This window comes from Condylura cristata, unplaced genomic scaffold, assembly GCF_000260355.1.
Source record: "Condylura cristata isolate star-nosed mole 26May11 unplaced genomic scaffold, ConCri1.0 scaffold00013, whole genome shotgun sequence".
NCBI lineage: Eukaryota > Metazoa > Chordata > Mammalia > Eulipotyphla > Talpidae > Condylura > Condylura cristata.
In genome coordinates this window covers 20,277,374-20,298,749 of record NW_004567114.1, presented here as the reverse complement: position 1 = coordinate 20,298,749, position 21,376 = coordinate 20,277,374, and the positions used below count along the sequence as shown (strand labels likewise).

General features: G+C 47.4%; 1 protein-coding gene across 1 annotated transcript in view; it reads left to right on the top strand.

Annotated features, from left to right (window-relative positions):
- The window catches only part of FLVCR2 (feline leukemia virus subgroup C cellular receptor family, member 2), a 45,969-nt gene that overhangs the window by 9,434 nt on the left and 15,159 nt on the right, over positions 1 to 21,376 (top strand). The window contains exons 2-3 of the mRNA XM_004681678.2: positions 15,072 to 15,213; positions 18,235 to 18,375. Of these exons, the coding sequence (XP_004681735.1) occupies positions 15,072 to 15,213; positions 18,235 to 18,375 (283 nt within the window). The remainder of the gene's footprint in view (positions 1 to 15,071; positions 15,214 to 18,234; positions 18,376 to 21,376) is intronic.

Genomic DNA, 21,376 nt, shown 5'->3' with positions numbered 1-21,376 from the left:
ATAAATAAACCTTTTTTTAAAAACAAAAAATAAAAAACAAAACTTGTTTCTAGGAGCTATGGAAATCACTCAAGATCTGTAGCAACCAAGCAAGCACTCAATCAAGAAAAAGCCACATTCAAAATGGTAGGAGAGTCTCTGGCTCTTTTACTGACCCTCCCCTGCCCCATCCCCAAGGCTGTGCCTCCCTTTATGTCTGTAGCTCCCCAGTGGGTGATGGTAATTGCCACTGACACATTCATTCATACTGAGTCAAGGCACTGGTTGTTAGGTGATCAGGGCAGAATGGGCCATTCCAGGAAGTTTCTAGTCATATCCTGGACTGTCTCTCTTGAAAGCTACTCAAACTGAAAGCAGAGCAGGTGCTGGAGATGGTGTTACTACCCCAGTACGTGGTGATGAGGCCTGTCATCTGTGATGAAGGCTTTGGGGTCTCTGGGATGATGCCGATGCTGGGCTGACCCCCACCCCTACTCGAGACCTGAGTCTGACAAACCCGAGACCTTCCCGAAGGAAGTGGGGCATCCTGGCTTATCAGATAGACACAGCTATTCTCCACTGCCTAGTTCTTGATCTCTTTCCAGAAATGCTGTTAACAGGATGTCCTTCCCTTGCCTTCAGCTTCCTCCCCAAGCCCCAACATCAGACAGCCCCATGTAGCTTGCTCAAGGAGACCTGGAGGCATGATAAAGCATCAGGTTCTTTCTCCCTTCTCTGTCTCCTCACCTCTATGCAAGCTCAGCCTGAGGGAGCATCTCCCTTGCTTTATATGGGGCAGGGGCCTTTTTCTTGGCTGAGGCTGTCATTCAGAAGTGAGGGCACATCAATGGCTACTTAGACTCTTCTGCCTTCTGACACTACTGTAGACATCTTTCTTTTTTGATTCTGTGTAAAAATTTGAGCTCAACCGCCCCACCCCCACCTCAAGGTGAGACCTGGGCTCAGGGTGGCACCATCTGTGTTTGTGGGAGGCCAGGAGGGGAGATATGTTGGGTTTCACTTAATGACTTCTGAGGTTAGACAGGGTGCCTCAGGGCCTCGCAGTGGTGATGTGCTAGCTGAGAAGTCTCTTAGGTTCTCTCCAGAGCAGGAAATTGCCTCTTAGTTCCTCAAGGCCACTTTGGAATAGATGACTCTGCTGGCTCCATCCTGTCTCTCTCTCTCTTTCTGTCTGTCTCTCTCCCTCCCCTCATCCTTTCATCCTTCTTCCTCCTCTCCTTTCTCTCCTCTTGCCTGGAAATTCCTGACTTCTGCCCCATTGACTGACGTGCTGCGGGCTGGGGCTGGCTCTGTGCCTTAGCCTCCTTGCTGGTCCCTCTATGCTGCCGAGGGGTGTGCTGTACAGGTGAGCAGCCCTGAGTCTTCCTGCTAAAGCGGGGCCCATTTCCGTGTGACTTGGGGGTGGCAGCTGCTCTCTGAGCACCCCAGGCCTTTGCCTTCGCCTGCCTCTGCCCTGGGTCTTCCTGTTTAGTGCCCTGGGTCTTCCTGTGCTGAGGCTCTCAGTACTGCTGTGGGGGGCTGCGCAGGGGTGCACGCAGCCTCCCACACTCTGGCCGGGACATCAGGGCACATCAGCTGGGCCTTCTCTCTTGACTCCTCTTGGAGCTATGAGATGGCTTTTCAGTGGGATTCATGAGCCTTCAGTACCACCTTGGTGTTTGTGGAAAGTGCAGATTTCTGGGTGCCTGGGCAGACCCAGGGATCAGCCTTTCTGGGGGTGAGGCTGGGGAATCCTGATGCCTGTTCAAGACTGCGGACTCTGCCGGCATCTGCCTCGTTGGCCACTCACATGCCTGCCTCAAGGGAACAGTGAAAGTGCCTGGACCACATCAGGGCTCTGCAAATGCTGAGTCCACATAGATCTTCTCTTCTCTCCCCTTGCCCCAGAGGGGCTTCCCTTGCCCCCCTGTTCTGTGGCATTCTTTCTGGAGCGGCCCATGAACCCAGCTACTACTCTGACCTCAGTTGGTCTCTCTGGCATTTTCACTGATGGGCTTCCTCCCCATCATGCCTTTTGTGCCAGAAGGTCCCAGAGGAGCTCTGTCAATTTTAGGGTCAGATCTGATGGTGCTGCTTTCTTGGGATGGTGTCAGATATGGGTGACTTCAGATTTTCTTAATGCAAGAGTCTATAGATTGGGAAGTTAACCCGACTCACCTGTCTACTGTCTCTGTTGGTGAGTTAGTTTGGGGTCATTATCACCCCCTCTTCTAGATAGAGGTAAGCCCCATAATCCCTTGCACCCCCATATCCTTGCTAATAATAGAACATAGGCCAGAAAAGGCCATGCCTGGCACACAGTGGGGACTCAGGACATTTGGAAAGAATGGGGGTGACTGCAACTCGGAGGCTCTGCTTTTAAACTCATGTCTGGGGATTATCTTGTGGGGGGAAGTTCTAGAACATTTTTCTGTAATTACTATTTAATAACATACCAGCAGTGGGCTTGGATGATGGGCAGGGGGTGGGGAGAATACTGCTTGACCCAATTTCTTAACAAGTTTTCTTAACCTTTATGTATAAGATCCAGTTGGATCCCCTGAAAAAATCCTCTCAACCTACCTCCCTCTTCACTTCTAGTGCCATTGAAGGGGTTCTTCAGGGAGACTCCTGGTGGCAATGCCCTCCTTGTTTGAGACCTGTTGAACTGGAGGGTGGGGGCCTTTCTGGAGCCACTTACCTGCCTCTCATCTGTCCCCCATGTCCTCAGTGTCACTGTCTCCTTATCAAGAGATGGTCTCGACCTTGGGCCTGCTGTGTGGCCTTGAGACAGGCATCTTGACAGTGCTTTGCTTTCTCTGTGGGGTAAGGACAGTTTCCAGAGCCATTGTTTGGTTCTGTAAGGGCTGCTGTGGGGATTGGGGTGTCCTCAGGGCTAGTGGTTTGTTTAGGAACTAAGGAAGACATTGATATTTTCTCCCTTCTTTCCCTCTGACTCACTGTCCAGAAAGAACTTTGAAAAGGAGTGCAGAGTAAATATTTTATCCACTTATGATGACCCAAACACATGCCACATGTCCTGCAGGCCTAACATGCTTACAGTGACTAACCCAAGGAAAATTACTTTGGGCTGGTCAACCATAGGTATAACTTGGTTAACAATGTGGGTGCCAAACTGTTAAAATGTGGATTGGGTTGCCTGACTGTGGGTCCTCACCTATGCACTTAAAGGGACTTATAATAAGTCCCTTCAGTCATACACAAAAGGGTTAATAATGGGTTTACTTACAAGAGAAAGGGAAATGAACTTAAGGGGAAAAAAGAGAGAGATAAGCTGGTTAATGCATCCTACCAGTTCTGCTGACCTGAAACCCCAATAGCATGCTGAGAGCCTGTGAAAAGTGAAGAGACAAACCATAAACCATGAGGCCAAAAAGAGCCCCAAAGACCTACATGTCTATATCAAACATGACTATTTAACTCCACCCTCAGGTCCCAGCAACCGTCCCTTTGGTGATGCTGGGATTTGTAGTTTTGGTGTCTGGATTGGGGATGGAGTCCACAAAAACCTGTCTCCATAGAGTTTGTTCAAGACAGCCTTTCTTCCCAATAATATAACAAACCCCTTTGCAAATGATCCCCTCAGACCCTGGCTCATCTTTTTTTATTATTTATTTATTTAAAGATTTATTTATTTATTTGTACAGATCTGGGGTACAGGCCAGAGATGCAGAAGGTGAGAGGATTCACCAGGGACAGAGTGGGGAGCAGAACAGGCAGATAGACGAAGTACACTGCTGAGGGGAGCAGCAGGCGGGCCAGGAGAGGTCTGCCGTGCCATATGGTCACCTCCAGGGCAGGCGGCGATTGAACTCATGTGGAAGTGGCTCAAGCTTCTCTGTGCTGTGCTTTAACCCTCTGCGCCACCAGGGAGGGCCATCTTTTTTATTTTTTTAAGATTGGTTTATTTATTCATACAAGAACTGGAGTACAGGCCTGAGGTACAGGGGGTAAAGGGGATTCACCAGAGATAGAGGGGGGAAAAGAAAAGGCAGACTGAAATGCTGCTTAGGGGAGCAGTGGGTGGGTCAGGTGCCACACCATGTGGGTCACCACCCTGGCCAGCAATCGAACTTGTGCCACCGTGACTGCAGACTGTTTGATAATGCTGTGCTTTAACCCACTGCACCGTCAGGGAGGGCCCTCTGGCTCATCTTGAGCCTTAGGCCATGTCTTACTGGGCTGTGTGACCTCTTGGAACCATGTCACCGCTCAGCAAGGTTTTGTGGGAAGGGAGCAGGCTGGGGAGTGGGTACATCAGAAGTTCTGGTGTTCCACTCACCACAGTTAACTCTGACTGCAGTGAGTTGTTCAAACTCAGCCATGAATGGAGATGACAGCCTGTCTCTGATAGGCCTGTTGCCTCATCCATACTTTTGGGATTCTGCTATCCACCTCACTGGGTGGTTTCAGCTCAGATTATATACTGGACATGCAGGTGTCTTGAAAACTTAAATGTGCAAATGTGGGCTTCTGAGGACGAGTACAGGCCCCCCTGCCTGCAATCAGGTGCTGGCTCTTAAAGAGCAACCTCGGAGTAGGGACCACACCCTCTTGGCTTGGCATTCTTGCCTGACAGTCAGCTCTTGGTTTTGGAACAAACTTGGTCACTGTGGCCGTAGGAACCTCTCCCAGAGCACCTCAGTTCCCAAGCATCCCAGCTGAGTCAGTGCTTTGAGCTGAGCCAATTATGGAGTTGACCAGTGTTTGAGGGTCAAGTGGGAGGGCGTGCATTTAAGGCAGGGTATTGGGAAGTGATTTTATGTAAGAGGGTCCCTGAGGAAGCCCCTAAATTGTAGCACAGCTCTGAGGGTCCTGCATTCTTGGGGTGGGTGATTCCAAGCTTTCCTCATACAAGGTTTCCATTTCCTTTTCTCTCCAGGTTTGGGGTGATAGAGTTCTCTGACTTATGAAGTAGAATCTCAGGAAAAGGCCACATGGGGCCCGCCTGATCTATTTCTGAGGTTTACCATCAAGGAATAGGAACTGGGGCTTGCTTATGGCAGCATGAAAAGCAACACTCTTCCATGACCTGTGAGTCATTGCCTGGACTGTTTCACCCTGAAAATAGGAAGGGGAGGTGGTTACCAAGAAAGCTCAAGCAGATTTAAGCTTGGAAGGATTAGGAACATTTATGTCACATTAGCTCCTTGTTGGAAGGACAGTGTGTCCTCAGACAAGGGAGAGGCAGATCTGCTTTGGGCAGTTTCTCCACCATCTGCCTGAGGTAGGGAGTGGTCAGGTAGAGCACAGCAGCAGTGCTGGCCTCTGGGACAGGGTCATTGGAAAGTGACAGCATCTTTGAATGGAGCTTTGCACTAAGCCTGATTCAGATGTGAAGAACTTGGAGAAAATGAAGCTTCTGTTTGCTACTGTGGCTCACTTGGTGGTTCGAAAGGAGCCTCAGTTTTTTTTCTTCCCCAGCTGAATCACCAGGGAAGTCTGGGAGCCCGTAACCACTGAATGGCAGCTCCGGGAGGGGGAGCCAGCAGTGATGTGGGCTCTCGGTGAAAGGGGAGACAGAGGCCCCATGCCTGCCTCCAACGCAGACCTAGACTGAGGACGGTTTCAAGAGGAACCTCTCAAAAGGAGGAACGTTGAGGACTGAAAGGCAGGGACCAGCAGGAGGCTCAGCTGGAAAAAGAAATAAAGCCCTTTGCTAGCATACCCTTTTTATCCACATCTAAGAAAGATTGCCCTGTAGAAGTTAGGTCATTCTTCTAAATTAGCATCTTCTGTTTATAGCCTAGGCTCCCTTTGCTCTTGTACCCCCCTGCTCTGCAAACCCCTCACCCTCCCCAGAGGAGGAGAAAAGCCTGCACCAAGACTGTAGGCCAAGCTCAAGGTGTTTAGTTAGGCTAGTTGCTAAGTTTGGTGGTGGGAGCTCTTTGTCTTGCATCTGCATCTTGCCTTTTCCCCTTTTTGGCATGGGCTGATTATTAGCAGGTGTTGAATAAATACTGAGTATAAGTTTGAGAGGGGGATATTGGTTAATCTACAATCCAGTGGCTTCCTTGTAGCTTGGAAAGCCCTACATTTGAGATCTTTCACTTGTAACTTCACAGCTGCTTTCTTTTGGCAGTAAACGCTTAGAATACAGCAAACTGTTACTATGGCCAACTTATTTGCTGTAGAAAAGACTGAAAATACTTGAGTTAGGTTCGAACTGTGTGATTTTTTTTTCTTTTGCATAGAAAAGCTGGGATGTGGGGGGTTGTGGTGAAAGAATTCATCACCAGAGACAAGAGTGAGGACCAGAACAGGTGAATCTATCAAAATACACTGCTGTGGGGAGCAGCAGGCAAGATAGGTCAGCTCCTTGGCTGGGGATCGAACTCAGGCCATAGCAGAGATAGTGCTGAGACTTAACCCCTAGGGAGGCCCTAAACTGTGCAATTCTAAGAGTTATCACTTTATTCAGAGGGTATTTCCTGAGCCCTGTCTTTGTTCTTGGGGAGGGGTTACAGGAAATACTAGAATCGACCAGTGTGACCCTGCTTCCTAAATTCTTAGGAATGTAAGCTCAGCCTTATTTTTTTTAAGATTTTTTAATTTTTTATTTATGCTCACAGAACTGGGGCACAGACCAGAGGTGCAGGGACGATGAGAGGATTCCAGAAGTAGAGTGGGGAGCAGAGCAGCCAGACTGATGAAATACTGCTGAGGGGAGCAGCAGGCAGGCCTGGAGAGGTCTGCCACGCCCTGTGGATCAGCTCCCTGGCTGGGGATTGAACTCCTGCTGCCGTGGCTTCAGAGAGCTTCATAATGCGCCACCAGGCAGAGCCCCCTAAGCTCAGACTTTTACACTCATAAACCCCTTTGATGAGTAATTTTCCCTCAAACTAATAGTACTGGTTTTGTGCCTGAAGTTCTGCCACCTTCTGGATCTTGAGTTGGCTTTTTCAAAAGATGCCAAAGGCTCAGATTTGGGGATTTCAAAAATACAGTCATGTGAGCAGCTTTGCAGGCACACGATCCTCCCCCGGCGGTTTCCTAGTGGAAGCTACCTGGTGTTCCAGGGCAGGTCCACCTGGCACAAGCTGTCATGGTACTTCAGTGTTCCAGTTCCTCAGCAGCAATCTTATTCTTGTTTCTTTCTGGGCCACCCACACCCCAGCATCCTTTTTGAGCCGCCTCCGGGACTTTCTGCAGGGTGTCTTCACGCTCACCCTTCCATCTGAGTCCCTGTCTGTGCATCTTTTCACTTAGATCACTCAATTGCAGGTCAACAAGAGTCTGGCCCTCGCCAAGAGTCTGGCCCTCGCCATGGGGAGAGCCAGGCTCTTCTCGTGTCAGAATGGCATGCTGTAGGTTGAACCCGCCTCCACGGCGCTGTCTCTGGCTGGCACACACCCGCACCAGGTCCCTTCTACTGTTGTCCGTGATTCTCCACATGGACATGGTCCCGGGAGACCAAGCTTTATCAGTCACGCCTCTGCCAGTGACTGTATTGTCCACACCCAAGACACCAGCATGAAGCTAGGAGTGGATGGGCCTGTTTTTGAATGAAGTGAAAAGCAGGCAGACAGGTTTGTAGCATATTTTCATGCCTGTAAATGTCGCATGGGATTAAGTAGCCCTTTACAGAGGACATTTTGTCCATGGAGTATACGTGTTCCTCTACTGTGCTACCCTGAGAACTTTACTGTCCGATTCATCTTTAGATCTTAAGACCTTTGCTCCAGTGCACATAGAGATGTGTAGATACACACATGTAGCCAGTCACCCATCTTCGAAGAACACCCTCTGGGTGGGGGCTGGCCTCCTGCTATGCACTTAACAGCGGGTTGATCTGCAATAAGCAAACCTGAGGGGTGGAAATCTAGACTGAGCCCCAAATGGCCCTGGTTTGACAGGGCCCTCAACCATGTTTGTTTTTCTTTTTCAATAGCCAATATTCTCTGAGAACCTTGTCCATATTCCTGATTTTAAATTTCCAACCAGTTCTTTCCCTGGCTTGAGTCAGGGTTCATGGCCAAATTGGAGTGGACTTGGTGTTTTCCTGACATGCCAGTTAATGGCGGCCCACCCACCCCACACCGTATCTTGAGCCAGCCTCTGTTGCCTTTACCAGGCTCCAGCTCAGCGTCAGAAAAATGGTGGGAGCCAAAGGGTGACAGGACTGTAGAGCAAGGCACTCAGGTCTTGCTAGGGAAGTCACAGAAGACCCAACGAGGGAACAGCGGTGGGCTCTGAGGGGGAAAGGGAGAACTGACTAAGAAAAGAAACTTTGGGTGAAAGTGAAGACTAGGCAATGAAAAGGTTGGAATCGTGGTGGGTGTACTAGGGGCAGAGAAGAAACTGGGGGAGGTGGTAAAGAATTGTGGGCTGATGGGCTTGGGTGCCCGCGCTCCCCTTGGGTGGGCTGACTCCTTGAGCAGGGATCGTGGTCAGTGCAGTGCTGAACACTGTGCACCTGCATACCCTGGGCAGGTGAGGGGAGGTAGAGGTGCAAGCACCCAAAGGGGAGGGGACACATTCAAAGAAGACTGTCTAGGACGGGTTGGGAGGGCCTGAGACAGAGTGGCTGTTAGTGGACAGGGTCAGGGGAGCGGGTCTGGGAGAGGAGGAAAGACACAGGAGGGGAGTTTGTGTGAGTCCTGGCTGGCACCTGCTTCTCGCCTGCCTGTCGCCTCTGCTGTGTAAATGTCAGCGGGGGCAGCTTGCGATTGGGGAGCCAGCACCCCCCAGGTGAAGTATTTAGGTCAGTAGTCCATCTGAGAGAGCTCATTTAGTCCTTGGAACAGCTCCTGAGCTAGACACTATGAACTAGATGTTATCACCTATCTTCCTTTTGCGGATTAAGAAATAGTCCCAAAGAGGCCAGAGTCAGACATGTAGTAAGTTGCCAGTAGAGCTGGCATTTGAACTCACCTCTTTGAGAGTGTTTAACCAGTCACTGTATGAGAGTGAGGATGTCTCTGAGGAACATCTGGCTGGATAGGAAGAGAGGACAGATTCATTAGACAGTGTACAACATGGGCAGGAGTCCTTTGAACCTCAGGTTAGGTCAACAGGAGCTTGATATAAGCCTTCAATTCAGAGACTCTGTGTAGGGGACATTTTTGTGCCTCAGCACCAGCTAGTCTGCTTCCAGGAACTCTGAGATCTAAGAGACATGGCCAGCCCTGATCTGGTGACTGTGCCCAAGGGGAAGGAATGAGGCAATTGGCTCAAGTGGATAGGGGCCCAGCTCTGGGGCTAAGCAAGTGTTTACCTTTCTGAAAGGCAGGTTTGCCTGGGGGAGGAATGGGAAGAGGAGGAATGAGGTTGGGTAAGTGAGAACCTGTTTGCTGAGGTAGTTGCTTCTCTTAAGAGCAGGATCTCCCACCTCAGTGACTGGGGGTCAGGGACTGAGATGCCTGAGATCCCAGCAAGGACCCAGTGGAAGCCTGCTGTTCTCTCCTGTTCTGTCAGGAAGGAAGCCCTCACCATTGTGTTCTTTCAGGGTCTCTGCCTTTGGTGGGAGTCGCAGGGTTGTGCCTCCATGGTTTGGGTATATGCATGGGCAGGCAGGATTTAGGGACCTTTATTGGGGCCTGTGGTGGATGATGATGGGCACAGTGTTCTGCGTCAGTACCAGCACAGCACACATGACGGCTCGTGTTGGGTCATGTATCAGTTGAGGTGCGGAATCTTCCACCAGATGCTGATTTTCTGGGTTTATTCTTGCTCCACCACATGCATGAGCCAGAAAGCCAGGACGTGTATTGCACAAACCCATCTTTTCCAGGCACCCAGAGCCCTCGGCTGACCAGATATTTTTTTTAAAGATTTATTTATTTATGCATACAGAACTGGGGTACAGGCCAGAGGTAGGGGAGAGGGTGAGGGGATTCACCAGAGACAGAGTGGGGAGCAGGACAGGCAGATCACTGAAGTAAACAGCTGAGGGAGAGGCCTCTGTGCCACGTGGGTCACCTCCGGGGTCAGGAATCAAACTCGCACTGACCCGCTGCCCCATCAGGGAGGGCCCCAGATATTCTTAACTGATATTTGCTGTGAAAGTGTATATGCTGATGTTGCTGCCATGTTTAGATATCACCCTCCAGTTGGTAGAAGGGGCATGATTAAATAGAAAGTGAAAATTGAGTATCCTGGTTCGGTTGCCTTTCCTTCCTTTCACTGACTACATTGTTGTTAAACACCTTCTTTGGGTGTGAAGTGAACCTTAGTGTGGTGAGGCTTCGGGGCTCTGGACTCAGAGCTACTGGGTGTTTGGCCTCCAGCTCTGTTGCCAGTAGCTGTGTTACTGTGGGCAAGTTCCTTCTCCTTTCTGACTCAGTTTCCTCATTTGTAAAACTGGGACAGTGCTGGCAACCTCCCACCCCTTCTGGGAGTCATTGTAAGGACTGAGATACTCCACATAAAGCTCCAAACCTTTTACTATGTCTGGCATTGTTATGTGCTGGGCTCCAGAAACAAAGATAAACCCTGCTCTCATGGCGCTTCTACTCTGATAGGGGAGAAAGATGTTAATTGACTAATTCTATAAATGTAAATCGATTTAATGTGGGAACCTGACCTTGACTGAGGCACCAGAGAAAGCTGCCCTGAGGAACTGACTTGGTCCGGGCTGAAGGGTATCTATCTGTGTTTTCTAAGTAAAACAGGGAGGGTGATATAATGCAGGCAGAGGTTCTGCTGCAAAGTCCCTGTGGTCTGAGGCATGTGGGGGCTTTGGACAGTTGAAAGACCAGTGTAGCAGGGCACAGGGAACAAAGAGTTGACCAGGGACAGATGACTTCCTATGCAGAACATGTGTAGTATGATTCAATGCAATTCATAAATTTATTATTTTTATCATTTATTTTTACATCATTCTTCATTTTGTGCCTTTTCCCATCTTGGTTGTAATCCACCACCAATTCACCCACGTGTCTTCACCATAGACCTGTGCACCTTTCCCACCCCATTTTTGATCCCATTCTCCACTCCACCCCCGTAAAATGTCTCCGGTATATAATTGTTCATTGTTTTTTTGTTTTTTCTTTATTACAATTGCTTTCCGTCTCCCTCCCCCAGTCCCACCCATCTCTTATGCTCCTGCTATGAGTGAAACCATCTGGTATTTTGCATTTTCTTTCTGGCTTATATCACTAAGCATGATCCCTTCCAGCTCCATCCATGTTGTTGCAAAAGGTATGAGTTTATCTTTTTGATTGCTGAGTAATAATCCATTATGTATATGTACCACATCTTTTTAATACAGTCATCTACTTTTGGGCATTTGGTTTGATTCCACGTCTTCCCTATTGTAAATAGAGCAGCAATAAACATGGGGGTGCAGGTGTCCTTGTGAGTCAATGTTTTTGTGTCCTTTGGGTAAGTACCTAGGAGTGGGATTGCTGGGTCATATGGAAGCTTTATTTCTAGCAAATTTATTTCAAATGTCTTTATTTGAGAAACCTCCAAACAGCTTTCCATAGTGGTTGTACCAGTTTGCATTCCCACCAGCAGTGCAGGAGAGTTCCTTTTTCTCCACATTCTCGCCAGCATTTGTTGTTGCTAGTTGTTTGAAGATGTGCCATTCTCACTGGGGTGAGGTGGTATCTCATTGTGGTTTTAATTTGCATCTCCCTTATTACAAGAGATGTTGAACATTTCTTCATATGCTTGTTGGCCATCTGCACTTTCTCTTTAGAGAAGTGTCTTTTTAGCTCTTCTGCCCATTTTATGATGGGGTTGTTTTCTGAGTACAGGTTCTCCCACTTCCTGGATGAGAGATAAGAATTGCCTGCACAGGAAAATTACAGGCACTCAGGATCCACTTCAGGCCTGGGGCTGGGACTGCTGACCTTTGTTTCAGTAAGGATTGGGAAACACTACTGAGGGCATGTAAAAGCAAAGAGAACCTAACCCCATTTTAAAAGCAATTGGCAAGAAGATCCTGGGGAACTGAGACTGACTTGGCTTGACTGTATTGTGTCTTTTGCCCATGACTTTGGTTTTTACTGAGGGTGATAAAATGAGAACAACTGCTGGGACAGAGCCAATTCTTAGCCACTTCACAGTGATTTCCAATCATTTGCATTCAGGCCCAGGTCTCTGGCTTTTTGTGAGTGCAGGAAAGATGCCAGAACAGCTTCCTTTTAGAATTAATCTTATGCTGGCTTGGGCAGCAGGCCTCTGATTTTTACTCTCTGAGGTGTCTTATCAAAAGCCTGACAGAACACAAACGGGTAAAATTATAGGCTTTGTAGTTTAATAACATCACACCAGCATTTGAAGGGGGGTGGCAAGGTGAGCTCAGGAACGATCTGGCACCCACATGGTACCTGAAGGCACAGAAGCCAAAAGCCATGCTACCCAGCTTTTGGAAAAAGCACCATTTTAATGTGATGTCATCTGGCAAGAGACTGGAGACTCTCAGATGAGTCTCCCCTAGGATGAAGCATTGGACAGTGTTCGGTTGAAGAACAAATATAAAAATGGAAGTTGGTAGAGTCTAGTGGGTTGCTTTCTGCTAAATTATGATGCATTTGGAATATGGGTGCCACTGAGCACCCCTGCTTCTGAACATTATCCATTTAACCATGACTAAGGCATTTTTGTTATGTTGTCATGACTGTTTTCTCTCCAGATGATGAGCTGTCCCCTCAAGGACAGTCCACACTCTCTGGGTCTGACTCTGAAAAGCAACTTGGAGACTTACGAAAAATCAACTTATTTTTTTCTCCTTTAAAATAGGGAGGACCATTTTTGTCCCGCCCTGCTATTCTCGCTAGATAAGCAGAGATAAGAAATGATCATCATGTTTTCAGATCAGGAGTCCAACAAAACTCGTGTAGGAACCCAGCTCTCATGCTAGCTGCATATGACCTGGGCAGGCTGCTATCAGTTTCTCTCTCTCTCTCTCTCTCTCTCTTTTTTTTTTTTTGTTGCAAAGTTGCTATAGCAAATGAAAAAGAGAAAAAATATGTTGATATCCAGGACACAGTAGATGCTCGAGAAATGGTCAGCCATCGGACTCCCTTGTACATTGTTTTCCGTATGCAATTTAATTTTTTTTTTTTGTACTGTGGGTATAATGTGTTTTGTGGAAAGAACCTGAATCCCAGCGGGCAGACCTCTGTGACAGTGTGATGAGATTTCCCACCAATGTTCAATTGTCCATCTGCCCAGCCAGCCAGTATGATAGAGGATCTACTAAGGGAAAGATGTAGGATCTAGAAACTGGGAGTTGAGTCCAGCATCCCACTGAACACTGCCCTCAAGAAGCAGGAAAAAATGTCTTGAAGAAAGAAAAAGAGGCAGCAATTTACAGTGCAGTTCTGTGTTGTGTTTTCCACTCGGCATAAAAGTAGCTTCAAATCCAGTGTCTCCTTGGAGAAAGATTACTGGGTGACAGGGCTGTTGTTTGGTGGGGTGACGATCACCTTACATCTGGCAGCTACATCCTGCTCATTGGAGAAGGCCTCATTGGAGTGCGGGAGTCGGGGAGGAAAGGTACTTAGTGTGTGGACAGAAGGGCCCGGCCTCGGAAGTCAGGAGCGTAGCATAGGTTGGTTGGTCTGTCTCAAGGGAGATTCCTGGGGATTGGGGTTCTGGGTCTTGGGTTTTATGTTTCTTTCACAGAGCTTGGGAGTGTCCCATATCTGCCCTCTTTCTTGTGAAAGGTATCCTTGGGATTCTATTTAGCTTTTAGACCTGCCACTCCAAAGACCTTAGTAGGCTAGCTCTGACCTGCAGTGGGACAGGTCCCCAGCTAGAAGGTCAGTTTGCTCTTTGGTGTGGAGCTGATTTGTACTCGCAATGAAAGTCTTTGAGACCAGAATTTAAGAAGATAGACTCAGCTGACAAGTGAGTGTGACTCACATCAGATATCTGAAGACATGAAGTATGTTCTTTTTCTCCCAGTCTCAGCCTCAGAGAGCATGGCCAGGCTAGCGGAGAAGGCACTGGCTGAAAATGGGCATTTTTGTGAGGCTGAATAAATCTCTTTGCCTTTAAAGCTTAACCTCACCTAACCCCTGTTTTGCACTCTACTAATTAGATTGTCTAGAGGATGACAAAGGAGGTCTGTAACTATAATCCATAATTGCAGTCCACGGATTTCCCATTGGTGTTATGTTTTGTGGTTTTGTTTTAAATTCTCTCCTCCCCAGCCCCCAATTAAATTTCAAAGCTCCTTGAAGGCAGGAAACCTGTCAGTCATACATCTTGGTACTTCTTACAAATCTAGTGTAAATCTTTATAGATGCTGAAAAAAAAAAAAACTTGTTTGATTTAGTGATTATACACTGGCCCAGATTGGAAAAACCCAACACTGAATTGATAGTTAATGACCTTTGTAAATATTTCAGAGCTGAGAGGCACCAGTGACCATCCTGAGTGGCCAAAATTGACAGACTGGAAAACCAATGAAGACGGCAGACTAGCAGCTGAGAATGGACAAGGGTGGGGGTGAAAGCAAATGAATTTCCTACTGTAGTTCCTCTCAAGTTCAACAAAGCAAAAGTGGGATAGGAAGATAAAGAACTTGAGGGTGAGCCACATTGTACAGCACACATCTCCTCACCTGCTCGCTGCTCCCCTTAGCAGTGTACTTCCTCAAGCTGCACCCCACTCTGTCTCTGGTGAATCCTCTCACTGCTCCTGAACCTCTGGTCTGTAGCCCAGTTCTGTATGCATAAATAAATAAATCTTTAAAAAAAAACAAAAAGAATTTATCCACCTTCTCTCACAGTTGACATTTGAACTTGCCTGAGTTCTGAGGAATTTTTCCAGGTCCTACTTTGGTACATTATGTGGGGAGAGTAGCTCCCAGGAGTTGTATCTTAGCCAGTTACTACTAAATCAAGGCATTTATGACCTTGTCTGCTAGGTCACTGGAGTTTGAACCCTAGTGCAGATATGCAATGTTTTAATTTGTTGGTAAACGTGTGTGTGTGTGTTTGTACTCGGCTTGCACGTGCCAGTGTCCTGTGTATATAAGTTTATGCAATTGCATGTGACGTACACAATGAACTTAAGCGTTCAAGTTTGTGAATATGTTGTTTCTTGTTAGGAGTATCTTTAATTTTGTGCTGCCACCTCTTGGCCAGTGATCAACTGTCTGTCTTCTGTAGCTTGGAATTGCCATTGGCTTCTTGGTCCCTCCTGTTTTGGTACCCAATATCGATGACCATGACAAGCTCGCCTACCACATCAGCATCATGTTCTACATAATAGGAGGTGTGGCCACTCTGCTCTTCATCCTTGTCATCATTGGTAAGGTCACTAGTGGACTGATGGGTGCTGGGTTGTGGGGAAGGGAGGTAGGGAGGTTCTGCTGACTTTGACTTTGGAGGGGCCCTTGGACATGGCCCTAAAATCCGATGGACAGTTACAGAAACTAGACACCAGACTTCTAATGGCCCTCAGATGTTTCAGCCTGAATAGTTGCCCCTAGTACTGTGCTAGCGGGTTCTGTGCCTTCTATTAGTGCCTCAGTAAAGGTTTAGTTGTAGCTAACCAGACCCTCAATACAATGATCAGACTGTTAACCCTTGCGGAAGCCCCAGGGAGCACTGAGGATAGCACAGGCATGCCTAGTCCTCAACTCCTCTAGGAGTGAAGATATTATCATTCTCATTTAACAAAGAAAAAAATGAGACTAAGGGTGTTAAATAAATTATTCAAGATTAGATAGTTAGTAAGTGGCAGAGATCCAGTTCCAGCCGAAGCTGATCTAACCCCATGCTTTAAATTTATGAAAACAAGACAAAACAAAATTGACCTGCACACATTAATAATCTCATTGGTTTACCCAAGCATACTTGTGATCACCTTTTAAAATTTTTTCTTCTTTAAAATTAGGAGTATTATATGTTCAGTATGGAAAAATCTAGAAAATACAAGATATCATAAAAAATAACCATTTAACCTTGAACAAGTTAATCTCAGCTGTCAACTTTTAATAGTTAACCTGCACATACATTTAATCCTTGAAATACTTTATTAATGTAATTCTGTGTCCACTTTTTATAGGTCATCTGAGTGATATTACATGGACTGTGATACAAAAACAACAGAGTGTGGCTTTCTTTTTTAGTTAGTCACCTGTCTAAAGGTTAACCGGTTTTCTTTCAAATGTCCGAGTGTTCCACCTTGTGTTAAAGGTTTCATTCCTGCCTGCTGACCTCACCCCCCAGAGTCAAATAGTTTTATAATCATGCACCTCACTCAGCTGCCCCAGGGTCCAAGCTGAGGGAGGTCTGCCTGGGGGCTTCTAGAAGCTGACAGGGTATCTTGGACAGAGGACTTGATGTTCTTGGAGAGGTGAGGTGTTGTGAAGCTGTGGAGGAGAGTAGGAAAGAATAATACAGTCAGGGATTCTCATACTCAGCCAGACTTCTGGGGCTCAGATGTGATGTGCCCAGCTCCAAATTCTTGTGTTTGGAGCAGCAATGAGGACTTGGTTCTTTGAGGTTGAGATTCTGCAGGTGTAGGCCATGTCTGCGTTTTGGTATTTTACTATCAAGCACAGATAGTGGCTAATTAAGTAGAGAACTGAAAAATGCTATCTGAATTTTGGTTGGTGGCTGCCTCATCCTTGAGCAAACACCTGCTGTCACAGAGATAAGTGGCCTCCTGCCTTGCTTTCTTTCCCCTGATGAAAGGGGAAGAGAGCAGGCAAAACAATGGGGGTGAGTTTTCCAACTGTGCGGAAGGCTGGAGTGTTTTCTGGTGGGAACCACTTTGATCTTCCAAGAGTGTAAAATCTTGTTTCCAGAGCTTCCTCTCACTGGAGACAGTCTACTGACACATCGAGTATTCTTGAGGGGCGGGGCGGTGGGGGGGGAGTTTGGAGGGCATGTGTTGCTTGCTTGACTCACATGGGGGATCCCTATAGTCAAAAACTCAAATGGGGGATCCCTGTAGTCAAAAAATCGGCTAAACTGATCTGTCCCCCCCAGAGAAGTGAATGGCAGTCAACACAGTCGGTTGTACTGAAAATACACTCCAAATTACACTATAATAGGAGTGGCTTTCGGGCCCTCCCTGGTGGCACAGCGGGTTAAAGCACTGCACTAAGAAGCTTAAGCCACTTCTGCATGAGTTCGATTCCCACCTGCCCCGGAGGTGACCACATGGCACGGCAGACCTCTCCTGACCCGCCCGCTGCTCCCCTCAGCAGTGTACTTCGTCTATCTGCCTGTTCTGCTCCCCTCTCTGTCTCTGGTGAATCCTCTCTCTCCGCATCTCTGGCCTGTACCCCAGTTCTGTATGAATAAATAAATAAATCTTAAAAAAAAAAAAGAGTGGCTTTCCCATGGTCCCCCCAGTCCTTCCTGCAGAGTGCCTGCTTCAGGAATGCACATTATTCCTTGGGAGGCAGACGTCTGGCTCAGACGTGGGGAAAGTAGGAACGGACTGCAAGCTTCTTTTTAACAGAAGAAGATCGCTTTTACTTGCTCAGGGAATATTTATTGTGTGCTTTGTCAGAGTGTGTGCTTTGTCAGACTCTGCTAAGCACCAGCAATGGGTCCTCCCTTGCCCCTTGGGAAGAAAGCGGGTGCTAAGTCATTAACTGGGCCCACTCATCCCAGAGCTTCAGCTCTTACTTCCCTTCTGATTACTCTGAATTTTGTTCGGTACTCTGAAGTATTTACTTGCAGGTTATTATGGGACTCCGTGATCCTTGAATGCGCCTGGGAGGCCCAGTGATTGCAGTCTTCCAAAGGCTGTTTTAAAAAAGTAATTAAAGTACCACTTACTTAGCCACAGTAAGAAGCAGCTTTAAAGAGGAAACTATAAATGATTTTTTTAAGTTATATGTTTTTATTTTTTATAACAGTTTATTTTTACATCATTTTGTACATTATGAACAATTTTTTTAAAAGATTCTATTTAGTTATGCATACAGAGCTGGGGTGCAGGCCACAGGTGCAGGCACCGGGAGAGGATTCCCCAGAGACAGAATGGGGAGTAGAACAGGCAGATGGATGAAATACACTGCTGAGGGGAGCAGCGGGCAGGTCAGGAGAGGTCTGCAGCACCATGTGGGTCACCTCCGGGGCTGGGGATCGAACTTGCACTGAAGAGGCTGTGGCTGGCTTGCAATGCTGTGCTTTAACCCTTTGCACCACCAGGGAGGGTCCAGAAACTATAAAAGATTTAACTGAAGAATTATTATTTCCTTTGGGAGTCTAAGCTCCCCTCAGATGGTAGAGCCAGCTCTCATCCACGTGCCCGCTCTGGGGAGGTGGGACCACGGGTTTGCTGTGACTCTCTGCTGTTTCCTTTCAGTATTCAAGGAGAAGCCGAAACACCCTCCTAGCAGAGCCCAGTCCCTGAGCTATGCCTTGGCGTCCCCTGATGCTTCATACTTAAGTTCTTTTGTCCGGCTCTTCAAAAACTTGAACTTCGTGCTGCTTGTCATCACCTACGGTAAGGTGCCGTTGTGTGCGGGGGCCAAGCTGAGCATGGCCCTGTGGGAGGATGTCTGCTGTGTCTGAGCATCTTCCTCGTTCCAGATCCCAAATGTGCCTGTGAGTGGTTGCTTAGAGTCAGAGAGACAGCGGGGCCCTAGGGCCTTTGCATGTTCTCTAAAGTCCACATAACCCCTCCAAGGGCAAGCACCCGCGGGGCGTGTTGGGTGCCCGTTCCTCTCATTGGGCTGCCCCGGGTGTATCTCAGCACTCAGATGCTTCCACCTCTGTCTTCCCACTGCACTGTGATGACCTCTGCCAGCTGGGGGCTTATTTCTGTCTTTCATCTGTAGAGTTCTCAGAGGAGCCCAACCCAAGTGGCCGCTTGCTCGCTCCAACGGCTGTGGGGTGAGCGGGTGAATGAAGGAACGTAGACACGGGCCTTGCTCCTGAAGCCCCGCTGACTCCTTGTTTTCCTGGAGGCAAGACCACAGCCTGCTCTTATTTTCTTGTGTCGTGACAAATAAGACAATTTGGATCTTCCTGCTGGTGTGAGCTTGCCTTGGCCAGCCTGATACTTTCTGCATCTTCTTTCGAAACTTTGATAAGAATGTGGGAGCAGACCAGGGCAGGAACCACACCCGCCACATTCCGCTGATTCCCCTGAAGAGCACCCTCACAGCCCACCCAGCTGGACTGCTGTCCAGCCTGCAGCTGGCCATTTCATTCACCTTAGTCTGGTTAAAACCTAGAGTCAAAACAAGGATAAAGTGATCAGTCACCATATGGAAAAAGTGAGATTGGGTGGTTTCATTAGAAACTAGAACTCAGAGAGTTTCAGCACCTAGCTGATAATCACACAGCTTTTAAGCAGCAAAGTCAGGGTTCAAATACAAGCTGATCGTTAACTCTGATGCTTAGACCCTGTAATGCTGGCCTATAATTGCCTTTTCCTTTCTTGAATTGTGCTAGGCTTTCATTTTATCAGTGTCCTTTATCTCAGTTACACATTTATCTTCTGCTGAGGCACTAGATAAGAGACGGTTTCCCAGAGTAGGGTCCTGCCTGTTTCTCCGGCAGGCGGGAGCTAGGTGACCTCCTATCTAGTTACTGATGGCCGGATTAGTCTTCATGGATTTATGCCTTTCTCAGCTCTCCCTATTTTCTCAGCTCTCTCTGAGTAGGTCTCTATATTTACCCACCTGGATCACGTTTCTCATACCTCAGATGTCCCACTAAGAAGGTATGAGTTGCCCACTCGTGGGAGATAAAGGGGACCAGCACTTGGCAGGGATTTTGTGGGGAATGGCAAGCTACGGATGGATAGTGAACCCAGATGACTTTTGGAGTTCCCTCTAGACTCCATGGGTCCAAGAACTTTCACTTTTCCCTAAGGTAAAACTTCTGGAGTGCATTGACCTTTTACCACCATAAAATGGTATTGCATCTGGTAAAAGGTCAATCCGAGATCTACCTGGGGAGTGCAGGGCAAAAGAGCACTTATTTTTTCCTATGGCTGAGAATGGTGCTGGTGGTAATAACAGTCAGTGATCCCCTTCCACAGACTGCGGTCTTCAGCCCTGGAGGCTTTTGACAGCAGGTGACCCATGAAAGCCAGAAACAAAAACAAGATGTCCCAGGAACAGTGTTCCCTCTTGTCCTTGAGCTCTGGGTGACGCTGTGGGAGTAGGGCCATTCCTTCTCCTCCCCTCTTCTGTGACTGGTTGCCTGCATGGTCTCTGAATTGACAGTGGTTTCAATTCTGTCCTTCTGTTTTCAATTCTGTCTTATCTGTTTGGTTAGATAATAACGCTGCCAATAAATCAGGAGGGACTTTTGGAAGGGTGAAGACCTTGGAATAGCTGTTCCTTCACAAAGCAATAGGAACGCATGGTTAAAGCAAACATTGTTTTAAAATCAGTTTTTCAGAACTTGTAACCAAAGTCTTGCAACAACTCAAGGGACCTATTTAAAGAATGATGGCTGAATATTGATCAGAATGGTGAACTTTGTATTGTATCTTGTCTGATTCCAACTCCCCTCCAGACTCTGTGTTAGGCTTGATAATCTGTATCTCGTAAGTGCTGTGCCAGTGAAAACCAACAGCTTCAGTCATGGTAACTATGAAGCTAGCACCCTCAAAGCCCCTTGAGGCGGCAGACCCCTTTTGGAGTGCCACCTCAAAGATGCTGTTTGTCATTTTTGGCCGATTCCTGGAAAAACCCCGCTCACAAAATTTCAAATAAAGGGCTTGCCTTTATTTGACCTGAATTGGAGCTTACTCAGTGGGAAAAGTCCTATTTCCAGGGCATTCATTGAAAATAATCACTGGCACTGTTTACCATCACAGATGCCCAAGGACAGTGATACCAGTTGGGGTAAACAAGAGACTGGTCAAAAACGCAAAAGGAAAATCTGGAGAAGATGATCCTAGAGGATTTTGAAAGGCTCTGACACCTCCTTAGGGATCTGGGAAATCCACATACTTATTCAGCACTGTGCTTGTGCCCTAAGAGACTTAAAAACAGTTGCCTCTGGCCTCCCTGGAGGTGCTGCACAAGCAGGAAGTGAAAGCTAAGGCAGCTAGAGGGTCAAAGGTGAGACATAGATACACCCTTGGCAAAGAGGGAGGCCTATTGGTTTAAGGAACTGTTTCTCTAGTCATGAGTTTACCCCTAGGTGAGTGGACTGGAGACTTTAGTGGCTGCACATGAGAAAGACAGAAGACTTCACAAAATTAATCTGGGAAAGCCACTGAACAAACAGCAGCACTGGCAACAAAGGCTGGGGGTAGAATCTCCTGTCTAGAGTTGCCGTGCTACATTGAGAGTGTCTAGTTTCCAATACAAAATTATGAAACATGCAAAGAAACAGGAAGGCATAGTCCATCCATAGTTAAGGGAGACTGTCCTCAAAGAAGCCCCTGGGTTTTTTGCCAAGTAGGAAATGCTTCTTAGGCTCATTCACAGATTTAAAGAAAAGTTGCATTGAGTCATTATTGCATGTCAGGCATCTTGTTA